Here is a 15484-nt window from a genome sequence, read left to right on the forward strand (position 1 = left end):
CTTTTCTTCTGTGGCTGCCATCTTCTGTCCTCCTCCTCCAGTTGTCTCTGATTAAGGCTCCATTCAGACGTCCGTGTGAATGGTCCGGATCCGTTCCGCATACGGACCTATTCATTTTCAATGGGGCCGGAAAAGATGCGGACAGCACACAGTGTGCTATCCACATCCGTTCTTCCATTCTGCGGCCCCGAAATTCCAGTCCGGGGCTCCGCAAAAAAGTAGAACATGCACAACCCCTCCTCCAGCTGATTCCAACGCGTCCACATGAGTTCCGGTGCAGCTACATCACTTTCGGGTATAGACTTTTGTCCGGGTATAGACAGGTGGCAGAACACGGGCGATGTGCACATGGCCGGTGTCAGTGTTTTGAGGATCTGCAGAACACTTACGGATGTGTGAATGGACCCTTAGACATGGAGCAGGGGCTTAGGAAGATGCGGCCATAGTTGAATTCAGGAGGACATTCACTGGGTACATGAGTACCTAAATCCTGCTGAGACCTCATTATGTACCCGGCCAGCGGCAGAGAGGGGGCTTGGGCGGCCCCCAGGGCATCAGCCCACCAGGAGATTTCCCTGTAAGGTCTATGACCAGTCCGCCATTGAATATAAAACATATTGTATATGTATAATATTGGGAGGTATATAATATACTGAGGTATGAAAGGAGTGTATGATGTAGTATGAGGTATATAATATACTGAGGTATATAAGGAGTGTATGATGTAGTATGAGGTATATAATATATAATACACGGTATATCTATAATACTATGAGGTATATAAGGGGTGTATGATGTAGTATGAGGTATATATAACACACGGTATATGTATAATACTATGAGGCATATAATATATAACACACGGTATATCTATAATAATATGAGGTATATAAGGAGTGTATGATGTAGTATGAGGTTTATCATGTATAACACACTGTATATCTATAATACTATGAGGTATATCATGTATAACACTGTATATCTATAATACTATGAGGTATATAAGGGGTGTATGATGTAGTATGAGGCATATAATATATAACACACGGTATATCTATAATAATATGAGGTATATAAGGGGTGTATGATGTAGTATGAGGTATATAATATATAATACACGGTATATGTATAACACTATGAGGTATATAAGGGGTGTATGATGTAGTATGAGGTATATAATATATAACACACGGTATATGTATAATATACTGAGGTATATAAGGGGTGTATGATGTAGTATGAGGTATATAATATATAATACACGGTATATGTATAACACTATGAGGTATATAAGGGGTGTATGATGTAGTATGAGGTATATCATGTATAACACACGGTATATCTATAATACTATGAGGTATTTATTACCATATCACACACCATACACCCGTCTCTGCACTCTATCTCTCAGGTACCCTACACCGACCACTTTCCCGCCGCCAGGTCGGTGACGTAACGAGTCCTATAGACTAGCTCCGCCTACTGAGTCCCGTTTGGGGACGGTCCAGGCAGGCACGCCCACCCGCGTAGTCTTTCCTGTACTCCCGCGATATTTGGCAGCTGACTGACAGACATGGCGGACTTGGTGGATCGGCGCTGACCGGAGACATGAGCCAGGGAACCGCTGACACCGAGCCTGAGGCCAAGGTGCTGCACACCAAGCGGCTGTACAGGTGAGAGGACGGGACGTGCGGGGGACAGTGTGTACAGGGACATGAGAGCATGGGGCAGTACAAAGGGGGGCACCAGGGGGCAGTGTAAGGAGGGCACCAGGGGATCAGGAGGCAGTGTAAGGGGGGCACCAGGGGATCAGGAGCCAGCGTAAGGGGGGCACCAGGGGGCAGTGTAAGGGGGGCACCAGGGGATCAGGAGGCAGTGTAAGGGGGGCACCAGGAGACAGTGTAAGGGGGGCACCAGGGGATCAGGAGCCAGCGTAAGGAGGGCACCAGGGGATCAGGAGGCAGTGTAAGGAGGGCACCAGGGGATCAGGAGGCAGTGTAAGGGGGGCACCAGGGGATCAGGAGGCAGTGTAAGGGGGGCACCAGGAGGCAGTGTAAGGAGGGCACCAGGGGATCAGGAGGCAGTGTAAGGAGGGCACCAGGGGATCAGGAGGCAGCGTAAGGAGGGCACCAGGGGATCAGGAGGCAGTGTAAGGGGGGCACCAGGGGATCAGGAGGCAGTGTAAGGAGGGCACCAGGGGATCAGGAGGCAGTGTAAGGAGGGCACCAGGGGATCAGGAGGCAGTGTAAGGAGGGCACCAGGGGATCAGGAGGCAGTGTAAGGGGGGCACCAGGGGATCAGGAGGCAGTGTAAGGAGGGCACCAGGGGATCAGGAGGCAGTGTAAGGAGGGCACCAGGGGATCAGGAGGCAGTGTAAGGAGGGCACCAGGGGATCAGGAGGCAGTGTAAGGAGGGCACAAGGGGATCAGGAGGCAGTGTAAGGGGGGCACCAGGGGATCAGGAGGCAGTGTAAGGGGGGCACCAGGGGATCAGGAGGCAGTGTAAGGGGGGCACCAGGGGATCAGGAGCCAGCGTAAGGAGGGCACCAGGGGATCAGGAGGCAGCGTAAGGAGGGCACCAGGGGATCAGGAGGCAGTGTAAGGAGGGCACCAGGGGATCAGGAGGCAGTGTAAGGAGGGCACCAGGGGATCAGGAGGCAGTGTAAGGGGGGCACCAGGGGATCAGGAGCCAGCGTAAGGAGGGCACCAGGGGATCAGGAGGCAGCGTAAGGAGGGCACCAGGGGATCAGGAGGCAGTGTAAGGGGGGCACCAGGGGATCAGGAGGCAGTGTAAGGAGGGCACCAGGGGATCAGGAGGCAGTGTAAGGGGGGCACCAGGAGGCAGTGTAAGGGGGGCGCCAGGGGATCAGGAGGCAGTGTAAGGGGGGCACCAGGGGATCAGGAGGCAGTGTAAGGGGGGGCACCAGGGGATCAGGAGGCAGTGTAAGGAGGGCACCAGGGGATCAGGAGGCAGTGTAAGGAGGGCACCAGGGGATCAGGAGGCAGTGTAAGGGGGGCACCAGGGGATCAGGAGGCAGTGTAAGGGGGGCACCAGGGGATCAGGAGGCAGTGTAAGGGGGGCACCAGGGGATCAGGAGGCAGTGTAAGGGGGGCACCAGGGGATCAGGAGGCAGTGTAAGGGGGGCACCAGGGGATCAGGAGGCAGTGTAAGGGGGGCACCAGGGGATCAGGAGGCAGTGTAAGGGGGGCACCAGGGGATCAGGAGGCAGTGTAAGGGGGGCACCAGGGGATCAGGAGGCAGTGTAAGGGGGGCACCAGGGGATCAGGAGGCAGTGTAAGGGGGGGTGGACAGGAGAGGGTCAGGAGGCAGTGTAAGGGGTGGACAGGAGACGTGGGGGACATGATAGTAAAGCGCTCCTGGGATATGTAGTCCACCACGCTGTCAGTAAGAGGCACGTTTCGTGTCTTGCAGGGCCGTGGTGGAGACGGTGCACCGCCTCGATCTTATCATTTCCAACAAGACCGCCTACCAGGAGGTGTTCAAGCCTGAGAACATCAGTCTACGGAACAAGTGAGTCCGGTCCTCCACCATACTCCTGCTAGAGCGCCCCCTATAGTCTTTTATAGCGCCCCCCTCCACGCAGACAGAGGTTGTCTCACCCATGTTGTGCTCCGCCCGCAGGCTACGGGAGCTGTGCGTCAAGCTTATGTTCCTTCACCCCGTGGAATATGGCAGGAAAGCTGAGGAAGTTCTCTGGAGGAAAGTCTACTATGAAGTCATCCAGCTCATCAAGACCAACAAGAAGGTGAGCCTTCTGCCCGGCAGTAGATTGTAAGCTCTGCGGGTCAGCGGTATCCCTGCTGTGCTGATATAATGCTCTGGCTTTCTTCTGCAGCACATTCACAGCCGCAGCGCTCTGGAGTGCGCCTACCGCACCCACCTGATCGCCGGGGTGGGCTTCTACCAGCACCTCCTCCTCTACATCCAGTCCCACTACCAGCTGGAGCTGCAGTGCTGCATAGATTGGACCCACGTCTCCGACCCGCTTATCGGTCAGTCCGTGGGGGGGGGGGGGGGGATGCCTTGATCCAATAGAGAACAGGGAACGTTGATCAGCTACATTGATTTTTTTTGCTAAGCAACAATTAAAAATTTAGCGAGTCATTAAGGCCCTGCCCTGTCAAGTGGAGTTCCCCTTTAAGCGGTCTGTGACCATTTCCTCTGCTTTGCGTTCCCGCCACAGGCTGCAAGAAACCGGTTTCTGCCTCCGCGAAAGAGATGGAGTGGGCGCAGATGGCATGCCACAGGTGTCTGGTGTACCTGGGAGACCTGGGTAAGGCCGCTTTATGCATCTGCTAATACTGGTTTATCAAGATCTCTGCTTGCTGTTAGTGAATAGGAACCTTTACTGTTTACATCCAGATATTGGGAATTGTACAGACCCGGTTTGCCGCGGTTGTACCCCTCGCCCCCTACAGAATTCAACGTGTGTTTGTCTCTCTCCAGCTCGCTATCAGAATGAACTGGCGCTCGTCGACACGGAGAAGTTGGCGGAGAGGTTTTATTACCAGGCTCTGACAGTGGTGCCTCAGATGGGTGAGTTGTCGGGGGCACAGAGCAGGGTCCGGGAGCGGCGTGCTTGACGTGAACGTGTTTTCCTCTTTGTCAGGGATGCCCTTTAACCAGCTTGGCACGTTAGCCGGGAGCAGGTACTACCACGTGGAAGCCACCTACTGCTACCTGCGCTGGTGAGTGCAGTCACTGCGCAGCGGATGTTTTCTCTGCCTTGCGCTCCCCTCCCCCCCTGACATGTTCCCGTTGTCTCCCCTGCACAGTATACAGTCCGAGGTCTCCTTTGAAGGGGCGTACGGCAACCTGAAGAGACTGTACGACAAGGCGGCCAAGATGTATCACCAGCTGAAGAAGACTGAGAACCGCAAGCTGTCCCCCAGCAAGAAGAGGTGAGGGTGGCGAATACCGGGGCAACCAGGCGTCATATGGTACCGGACAATCCCAGAACCTCACATGGATCCAGAGATCTCCTCAATCATTGCTCCATTTGCTGTGCTAGATGTATTTCTAACTGGCAGCTCCGGGGGCGTGTCCCTTCTGCTGCAGCTCTCTCTCTATCACAGCTCAGGGGGCGTGTTCTCTCAGCTGCAGCTTTCTTCCTATCACAGAACACGCCCCCTGAGCTTTCTGCTGCAGCTCTCTCCCTATCACGGCTCAGGGGGCGTGTTCTTTCTGCTGCGGCTCTCTCCCTATCACGGCTCAGGGGGCGTGTTCTTTCTGCTGCGGCTCTCTCCCTATCACGGCTCAGGGGGCGTGTTCTTTCTGCTGCGGCTCTCTCCCTATCACGGCTCAGGGGGCGTGTTCTTTCTGCTGCAGCTCTCTCCCTATCACGGCTCAGGGGGCGTGTTCTTTCTGCTGCAGCTCTCTCCCTATCACGGCTCAGGGGGCGTGTTCTTTCTGCTGCAGCTCTCTCCCTATCACGGCTCAGGGGGCGTGTTCTTTCTGCTGCAGCTCTCTCCCTATCACGGCTCAGGGGGCGTGTTCTTTCTGCTGCAGCTCTCTCCCTATCACGGCTCAGGGGGCGTGTTCTTTCTGCTGCAGCTCTCTCCCTATCACGGCTCAGGGGGCGTGTTCTTTCTGCTGCAGCTCTCTCCCTATCACGGCTCAGGGGGCGTGTTCTTTCTGCTGCAGCTCTCTCCCTATCACGGCTCAGGGGGCGTGTTCTTTCTGCTGCAGCTCTCTCCCTATCACGGCTCAGGGGGCCGAAGATACGGCTGGTGACAGCTGAATACTTACTGATTGCGCTCATCCAACCCCCGTGGGGTTGACGAGAAGTAGGGAAAATAACAAACAGCAGGTGGCGCTATACAGATAGATGTTACTGAATAGCTCACCGGCTGTACTAAATCTTTATTTACATGCAATTGCTAAAGCATTAGGGTCCAGGTGATGGAAAAGTATGTAGAATGTGGAATGTTTTTAGTAGATGCCTCTGGAGCGAGGCACGAGGCTCTGGCTCCACTGACTTTCTATTGCTCCTGCAGGTGTAAGGACATCAAGCGATTGCTGGTCAGCTTCATGTATCTTCAGAGACTCCTGCAGCCTAAGAGCAGGTAAGTGGCTCTTCCCGCCTGTCCTGTAACACAGTGTTCACCTACCTGCGGCACGCCCTGAGATCCCTCAGGTGTCCGGGTACACTTCTGGATCCAGGATGCTTCCTTTAATCACCCGTCTCCCCTCCCCCCAGCTTCATGGATGCAGAGCTCACCTCTCTGTGCCAGTCAGTCCTGGAGGATTTCAACCTGTGCATGTTCTACCTGCCCTCCTCCATCAACCTGAGCTCTGCCAGCGAGGATGAGGAGGAGTATGACGGAGGCTATTCCTTTCTGCCGGATCTGCTGGTCTTCAGGATGGCTGTCGTCTGCCTGATGTGCGTCCACAGCATGAAGAGGGCAGGTGAGATTGCGTCTAGGCGCCAGATCGCCGATCACCATTATCGCCGATCACAGACACTGCCTCCAGGTATTTGCTGTGTAAAGCAGCAGGCATCTGACAGCTATGGCGCTGGTTCAGTTCCTGAGGGGCGGCATCATTAATGTCCGGATATCCACTGCACATGTATGGCAGATGTCCTAAAGGGGCGTTCCCTTTCCCTCAAAATCTGTGCAAATTAGCCCCACAAGTGGGTAACCCTGGTTGTCTCTTCTCGGTAGATGTGTGGGCACATTGGTTTCCTGCCCCAGACGGGCACTGTGGTGGACGCCTCTTTTTCTATAGCATTGTGCAGTACACATCTGACTGTAAACCAGTACATACCAGTGATCCCCAGTGACTACTCCTTCTCCTACCAGATTCCAAGCAGTACAGCGCCGCCATAGCCTTCACGCTCGCCCTCTTCTCCCATCTGGTGAACCATGTGAATATCAGACTTCAGGCAGAACTAGAGGAGAGCTCGGTCCCTGCCTTTCCGAACGACAGTCCAGGTGGGTGCTCAGATCACTTACGATGGGTGTTCAAGCTCCGTTACGATTGCTGCCTCCATTGGGCAGATCCTATACAGGAATTTCAGGGTGGCGCGTGATTCAGCACTTTTTGGGGGGTTTCAAGTCCATGTATTAGAGAGTGACGCCATTGGCTTGTAATTTCCTTCTGCAGAAGATCCAGAATCCAGAGAGGTCTCTCACGTGACTGAGCGAGACCCTGAACCTGAGCTGAACCAGGTCAACAAGCAAGCACGAGCCAAACCTCAAAGCAAGAAAAGCCAGAAATACTCGCGCCTCTCCCGTCTCAGGAGAAGGAGACCTGTCAGAAAGGTGGATGAGAGCGACCTGAGTGAGGGGTTTGACTCCGACTCCAGCCACGGATCGGCCAAGGGCAGTGACATTTCTGAGAGCGCGTCGGAAAAGAGCGACGAAGAAGCCGCCTTTGACATAGAGTCTGATTCTGACATGAACAGTCAGGAGTCACGCTCTGACCTGGAAGACATGGAGGACCACCCCAAAGAGGAGGCAAAGAACCCAACGGAAATCAAGGAAGCTCTAAGGACCACAGAAGATACCAAACCTGTAGGCTCTGCCAAGGCAGATGCCCAGGAGTCTGTGAATGGTCCTGTTGCCACCACCAGTGAAGCCAGCATAGCCAGTAACCTGCAAGCCATGTCTACCCAGATGTTCCAAACCAAGCGCTGCTTCCGCTTGGCGCCCACCTTCACCAACGTCTTTGTGAAACCAGAACCTGCACCTCCGGTCACCAAAGAACCTGAACCGCTCATGAACGGAGAGGCAGAGAAGACCAACCTGATGGGACAAGGTAAGTTTGTCACCCAGACTTCCTATTTGATGCATGTGCCTTTCCATCGCCTGCCAATTATTGAGCCGCCGACTCTTCCTAGGAGATGTCTCTGACTCTGAAGAAAGTGTGGAGAGCAACAAATCTGGTCCCAACGAGCGGAGTCTTCAGGAGAGGCTGGAGGTGATCACCAGCGAGGGGCTTCTGGCAAGTGTCAAGGTCTTCCTGGACTGGCTGAGGACCAACACGAATATAATAATCATGTGTGCACAGGTACAAGGCTGAGAAACCGTTGATATGCCGGGGCTGTGATCTATATTGTGACCCCCCCGCCCCCCATCCCAACTGGGGAGTCAGTCTTAAAGGGGTTGTCCCACAATTACATATATCCGTGGTATAGATCATACATGACCATTGCTTACCGTTCCCTCTCATCTAGTAAAGAGTTAGGACAAACATGCGCAGTATGGCGCCACCAGGTGTTCCTTTACTTACATACTACGGCGCCACCAGGTGTTCCTTTACTTACATACTACGGCGCCACCAGGTGTTCCTTTACTTACATAGTATGGCACCACCTGGTGTAGAAATGCTTTGAATGAGCTGAGTGCTGGTGGTCAGTCGCTCCCCCGAAGATGGCGTCTCTGCATATGCTCCTCCGATCACAGCAGGTCAGCCACTGACTGGGGAGCTGAGAACCATGTTCACAACTGCCAGGGGGAGAAGCAGACTGACCAGGGAACTTTCTGAAGACTATGTGCAGATGCTAGAGGGGGAAGCGGACTGACCTGTGAACTGTATTTGTAGTTCTTAGCGGGATAACCTGTTGATGATCCCTCCATCCATTGCTTGCCGTCCCGGCTCCCCCCTCCAGCCGGGCTCTGTATTTAGGGGTCTGCATTAGATAGGGTCTTGTTCAGACGTCTCCTCTTTCCCCTCTCAGAGCTCCCAGAGTTTATGGAACAGACTGTCGGTGCTCCTCAACCTGCTACCGTCTGCTTCCAAGATCCAGGAGTCTGGTAAGCAGATGATGGGGGTTGTATGACCTGTGCATATCTGCTGCCTGTACCCATGTAGTAATCCGTGCTGTTCCTCAGGGATCTCCCTGTGCAGCGAGGTTCAGAGTCTGCTGCAGGAGTCGGAGCAGGCGGACATGAGCCACCACATCTTGCTCCCCGAGGACGCTGCTCTGAGGAACCTACCGCCACTCAAGGCAGCACATCGCAAGTTTAATTTTGAGAAGGAGCGTCCAGTGCTGACTGTCCTGGAAGAGGTAAGGATCCTCATCATCCGGTCTCTAGTAATCGCTTGATTGGTATGCGCCACCCTCACATCTCTGCTCTTCTGATTTCAGTCCATTGTGCGCAGCTGTTACATCCGAAGCTTCGGCCATTTCCTCACTCGGCTGCAGGGCAACGTCTTGCAGTACAACCCGGAGCTAGGGATCTTCACCAGCATCGTCGAGTCCCAGCAAGACAACACTCTGCACCAGGCGCAGGCGCAGTTCCGCATGGTGAGCTCTGCCTTATATCCTAATGAGAAGCCTCATCAAGGCTGCAGTGCCTTCTTGTGACCACTAGATGGCAACCTATTCATTCACCAGTTACACAGTCCACAACCCAGTCTGTTGCTGGTGGGTGACTTGAGGCTTCCACCCATATGCTGGCATGCAGAAGGTTAATATTTTATGTCACCCGTTTCTCGTGGAATCATTGTCAGCTGAGCAGGGTTTAGGCTGGAGATGGATGGGGACAGCTGGCACCGCCATTAATAGCCACTGTCACTTCCGGTGGGAAATGAAGCTGATCCTCTGGTATTTTGTGAACCGTGACCCCGCCAAGATGTCTGACGGCTAGTGTCTTTTTCCTAGGCTCAGGAGGAAGCTCGGAGGAACCGTCTGATGAGAGACATGGCCCAGCTAAGGCTCCAGGTAACCTGTCCTGTCCCTGCCACCCCCCTGTACCTGAGCACACCAGGTCCATGGGTCACGTTTGGTTTCCTTGCCTGTAGTTGGAGGTATCGCAGCTAGAGGGCACCCTACAGCAGCCTAAATCTCAGTCCGCCATGTCGCCGTACCTCATACCGGACACCCAGGCCCTCTGCCAGCACCTGAACGTCATCCGGCAACTTGCCAACAGCGGGAGGTTCATCATCATCATCCCTCAGACGGGTAAGTCCACGGCCCAGTGCCACGTTCAGATCCCATCAGCAGATTGGGCCCGTGATGCGTTGCGGTGGAAGTTTGCTCAAGCATTAATTGAGTGACCCCCATCCTCCCCCTCTTCTAGTTATAGACGGCCTAGACTTTCTGAAGAAGGAGAACGCCGGTGCCCGAGACGGGATCCGATACCTAGAAGCCGAGTTTAAGAAGGGGAACAGGTAGGATCGTGTCCTCGCAGAGCGTCGCCCTGGGCTTGTAAGGGTTAATCGTGACCAGCGCTCTCGCCTTGGTTTCAGGTATATCCGCTGCCAGAAAGAAGCCGGAAAGATCTTCGAGAGGAGCAAGCTAAAGCGGCAGGATACCAACGCCTGGTAAGAGACGCCCCCCCCCAGTGCTTTAATGTAATAGGGCAGCGCTGGCTCATTCCTTGCCCATTCTCTGCCCTTCATTCCCGAGCCGAGACTGGTTCCTAGGAAAAAACGCCAATGAAGCCCCTCCATAGCAACCACACTGCCAGGTTCGGAACGCCCACCAAGGTTGGCATCTTGCAGCCAGAAGCGGAGAAGCTTCCTGGCGACAGTCATGTCATCCCATTCTCTCACCCTATAGTCTTGGGGTCCATTCACACGTCCGTAGTGTATTGCGGATCCGCAATACACCCGGCCGGCACCCCCCATAGAACTGCCTATTCTTGTACGCAATTGCGGACAAGAAATAGGACATGTTCAATTTTTTTGGTGGAGCCGAAGCCCGAAAGTTCAGTGCTGCGTTCCGGAAACGCGGAGAGCACATAGTGTCCGCATCCCATTCTGCCCCATTGAGAATGAATGTCCCGCACCCATTCCCGATATTGCGGACCCATTTGCGGACGTGTGAATGGAGCCTTAAAGGGATCTGAAAAAACATGGGCAATTCCCCCCCCCCCCCCCCCCCAAAAAAAAAAACAGCGCCACAGTTATAAGCAGGTTGTAAGTGATATTGCATCCCTTCTGCAGTACCACACACAGCCTGTGGACAGGGGTGGCGCCCTTCTAATCGTGTACAACTCCTGTATTCCACAAGTTTGCAGTGTGGGGCGGCCTGCTTTGTGTCGCCCCGTTCTCGTATGTGGTCACCCCTCTGGGATACTTGGCTAGGGCAGGTCTTGGCACTGGTGGATGGAGGGGGTCTTCGGACGTGTCCTCCCCTCATGTATGACTCCTCACCATCATCTATGACAGGCATCTGTATAAGATTCTGGACAGCTGCAAACAGCTGACGGTGTCGCAGGGCAGCAACGAGGAGGAGACGGCCGGCATGGTGACCATTATAACCGGCTTCCAGCTCGATGACCCGGAGCGTTTCTCCCCGGCTGTGCAGGTATGTGCTCGCCCCATGCAGGTATGTCCCCCCCAATCCCATGTATCTATTACTTGGTACAGGAGGTGAGGGGGCACCAGGAGCCTCTCGGCTGTACAGTCCCACCAGTATACTGAGGCAGGGGCCCAAGCGGCGGAGACGTTTCCATGTTTAGTTTTGGGACTAGAAAGCTCAGGAAATGTTTGCGCTTCTCAGTCTCTGATGTTTTGTGTAGATTTCATCTCCTACTGGGCTCAACACAAAAACCACAGCTTCCGTTTTTCAGAATTTTTTTTTGATTTCTAAAGACTGTAGAAACCACGGAAGGAACCTGCTGTGTGGAAACCAAGGATTGGCGTCAAACAGGGACTTAGAAAGAGAACATTCACCACTAGAAGTCAACATAGATTACTCATCCTGTATTATACTCCAGAGCTGCACTCGCTGTGTACATACATTACTTATCCTGTACTACCTCCTGTATTATACTTCAGAGCTGCACTCACTATTCTGCTGGTGCAGTCACTGTGTACATACATTACTTATCCTGTACTACCTCCTGTATTATACTTCAGAGCTGCACTCACTATTCTGCTGGTGCAGTCACTGTGTACATACATTACTTATCCTGTACTGATCCTGAGTTACATCCTGTATTATACCCCAGAGCTGCACTCACTATTCTGCTGGTGCAGTCACTGTGTACATACATTACTTATCCTGTACTGATCCTGAGTTACATCCTGTATTATACTCCAGAGCTGCACTCACTATTCTGCTGGTGGAGTCACTGTGTACATACATTACATTACTTATCCTGTACTGATCCTGAGTTACATCCTGTATTATACTCCAGAGCTGCACTCACTATTCTGCTGGTGCAGTCACTGTGTACATACATTACTTATCCTGTACTGATCCTGAGTTACATCCTGTATTACACTCCAGAGCTGCACTCACTATTCTGCTGGTGCAGTCACTGTGCACATACATTACTTATCCTGTACTGATCCTGAGTTACATCCTGTATTATACTCCAGAGCTGCACTCACTATTCTGCTGGTGGAGTCACTGTGTACATACATTACATTACTTATCCTGTACTGATCCTGAGTTACATCCTGTATTATACTCCAGAGCTGCACTCACTATTCTGCTGGTACAGTCACTGTGTACATACATTACTTATCCTGTACTGATCCTGAGTTACATCCTGTATTATACGCCAGAGCTGCACTCACTGTTCTGCTGGTGGAGTCACTGTGTACATACATTACTTATCCTGTACTGATCCTGAGTTACATCTTGTATTATACTCCAGAGCTGCACTCACTATTCTGCTGGTACAGTCACTGTGTACATACATTACTTATCCTGTACTGATCCTGAGTTACATCCTGTATTATACTCCAGAGCTGCACTCACTATTCTGCTGGTGCAGTCACTGTGTACATACATTACTTATCCTGTACTGATCCTGAGTTACATCCTGTATTATACTCCAGAGCTGCACTCACTATTCTGCTGGTGCAGTCACTGTGTACATACATTACATTACTTATCCTGTACTGATCCTGAGTTACATCCTGTATTATACTCCAGAGCTGCACTCACTATTCTGCTGGTGTAGTCACTGTGTACATACATTACTTATCCTGTACTGATCCTGAGTTACGTCCTGTATTATACTCCAGAGCTGCACTCACTATTCTGCTGGTGGAGTCACTGTGCACATGCATTACTTATCCTGTACTGATCCTGAGTGACATCCTGTATTATACTCCAGAGCTGCACTCACTATTCTGCTGGTGCAGTCACTGTGTACATACATTACTTATCCTGTACTGATCCTGAGTTACATCCTGTATTATACTCCAGAGCTGCACTCACTATTCTGCTGGTGTAGTCACTGTGTACATACATTACTTATCCTGTACTGATCCTGAGTTACGTCCTGTATTATACTCTAGAGCTGCACTCACTATTCTGCTGGTGCAGTCACTGTGTACATCCATTACTCATCCTGCATTATACCCCAGAGCTGCGCTCCCCCGTCACTTACCCTGTGCTGTTCTGTCAGTCTGCCTTGCAGGCCGTGTCCACCTCCAACATCGAGATGAAGAACGTCCTAGATTTCTACAAGCAGTGGAAGGAGATGGGCTGAGGTCAGAGGTCATTGGCGCTGGTGATATAAGAAGAAATAAAACGATTTGGAAAACGAAGAAAAACGAAACCAAACAGCGAAGAAGTAACAACCAGCGAGATGTACAAGAGACGCACCCCGTCCTCTCCTGCGCAGCGGGTGGGCGTGGCCCCAGAAAGATGGTGGGCGGAGCTTGCCTCCCGCTGGCTGTGCCCTCCGTGTTTGACTGGGGGTCGCGGCGTCCATCTTCCAGACCCCTGGCCTCTGTCTCGTGTAGTGTGGTGACTGGACCTTGCGCAGTGCCCCCCCCCCCTTTGTCCCCTCCCCCTTCCCATGATCCCCTGTTTTCTTTATGCTCTTGGAGAATGTCGAATAAAGAAAACGGCGCTATTTTATTTAACGCACGACCGGAAAGTGGTTATTGTGTGCGCTGTGCGCGGAGAGCTCGGGGTAGGTGGCCGATGCTGCCGCACGGTGGTGGCTCCCGTGTACTGCACTGGCTTTGTACCAATGACTGAGACTTGATGACATCATCAATAGGTGAAAACGGAATCCTACAAATATCGGAAACACTTCGCCGGGTATTCTACTTCGGCTGCGAATAAGATTCATGTCTTGTGCTCCGGTCACATCCAAAGCTGTGTGTACAATGCTTTCCTGTGTCCTCTAAAGCTTCAGAGTTTCTGTCTCCGGTACAGTGCACGCTCGGCTCTGCTGCATCACGAGAGATGTAGTCGCACCAGAGAGTCGGCTGCATGCCGGAGAGAATGCGGTGCGCTCAGCGGGTTATACTCTGATAACCAGTTCATAATGGGGACCAGCAGAACTGCGACTGATGCAGCTCTAGATGCGACTGGAGGATACGGTCTGATGCAGCGCTAGATGCGACTGGAGGATACGGTCTGATGCAGCGCTAGATGCGACTGGAGGATACGGTCTGATGCAGCGCTAGATGCGACTGGAGGATACGGTCAGATGCAGCTCTAGATGCGACTGGAGGATACAGTCTGTTGCAGCTCTAGATGTGACTGCAGGATACGGTCTGATGCAGCTCTAGATGTGACTGTCTGATGCAGCTTTAGGTGTGATTGGAGGATACGTTCTGATGCAGCTTTAGGTGTGATTGGAGGATACGTTCTGATGCAGCTTTAGGTGTGATTGGAGGATACGGTCTGATGCAGCTCTAGGTGTGACTGGAGGATACGGTCTGATGCAGCTCTAGGTGTGATTGGAGGATACGGTCTGATGCAGCTCTAGGTGTGATTGGAGGATAAGGTCTGATGCAGCTCTAGATGTGACTGGAGGAAACGGTCAGATGCAGCTCTACATGTGACTGGAGGATACGGTCTGATGCAGCTCTACATGTGACTGGAGGATACGGTCTGATGCAGCTTTAGGTGTGATTGGAGGATAAGGTCGGATGCAGGTCTAGATGATACTATCTGATGCAGCTTTAGGTGTGATTGGAGGATAAGGTCAGATGCAGCTCTAGATGTGACTGGAGGAAACAGTCTGATGCAGCTCTACATGTGACTGGAGGATACGGTCTGATGCAGCTCTACATGTGACTGGAGGATACGGTCTGATGCAGCTCTACATGTGACTGGAGGATACGGTCTGATGCAGCTCTACATGTGACTGGAGGATACGGTCTGATGCAGCTCTACATGTGACTGGAGGATACGGTCTGATGCAGCTCTACATGTGACTGCATACGCACTTGTTCGGCTGTTCTTGTAACTCCTATAGAACTGAAAGTAGGAGCAGTAGGGAGCTGTAGTATTAGAACAGCTGGAGTATAAGCTATGGATTGATGCAGCTCTAGCTGTGACTGGAGGATAAGGTCGGATGCAGCTCTAGCTGTGACTGGAGGATAAGGTCGGATGCAGCTCTAGATGTGACTGGAGGATAAGGTCGGATGCAGCTCTAGATGTGACTGGAGGATAAGGTCGAATGCAGCTCTAGATGTGACTGCATACACACTTGAGCCGGAGTATAAGCTATGGCTTGATGCAGCTCTGGATGTGACTGGTGTAGAAGACGATGCAGCGCTTTATTTTGCTCAGTTACAGGTGGGTATT

The 15484-nt window shown here is 52.5% G+C and overlaps 1 protein-coding gene across 1 annotated transcript; it reads left to right on the forward strand.

Moving 5' to 3' along the window:
• The first annotated feature begins 1420 nt into the window (after nucleotides 1-1420).
• SMG5 (SMG5 nonsense mediated mRNA decay factor) lies at nucleotides 1421-13795 on the forward strand. The gene is made up of 22 exons (XM_044272892.1): nucleotides 1421-1673; nucleotides 3433-3531; nucleotides 3643-3766; nucleotides 3857-4013; nucleotides 4205-4294; nucleotides 4468-4557; nucleotides 4631-4709; nucleotides 4797-4922; nucleotides 6018-6086; nucleotides 6221-6429; nucleotides 6825-6956; nucleotides 7129-7782; nucleotides 7865-8034; nucleotides 8705-8780; nucleotides 8859-9034; nucleotides 9116-9274; nucleotides 9632-9691; nucleotides 9772-9931; nucleotides 10050-10140; nucleotides 10219-10293; nucleotides 11143-11281; nucleotides 13341-13795. The coding sequence occupies exons 1-22, from the start codon at nucleotides 1609-1611 to the stop codon at nucleotides 13422-13424; spliced, it is 3084 nt and encodes a 1027-aa protein (XP_044128827.1). The 5' UTR covers nucleotides 1421-1608; the 3' UTR covers nucleotides 13425-13795.
• The last annotated feature ends 1689 nt before the right edge of the window (nucleotides 13796-15484 follow it).

Source organism: Bufo gargarizans, unplaced genomic scaffold (assembly GCF_014858855.1).
Source record: "Bufo gargarizans isolate SCDJY-AF-19 unplaced genomic scaffold, ASM1485885v1 fragScaff_scaffold_187_pilon, whole genome shotgun sequence".
Classification (NCBI taxonomy): domain Eukaryota; kingdom Metazoa; phylum Chordata; class Amphibia; order Anura; family Bufonidae; genus Bufo; species Bufo gargarizans.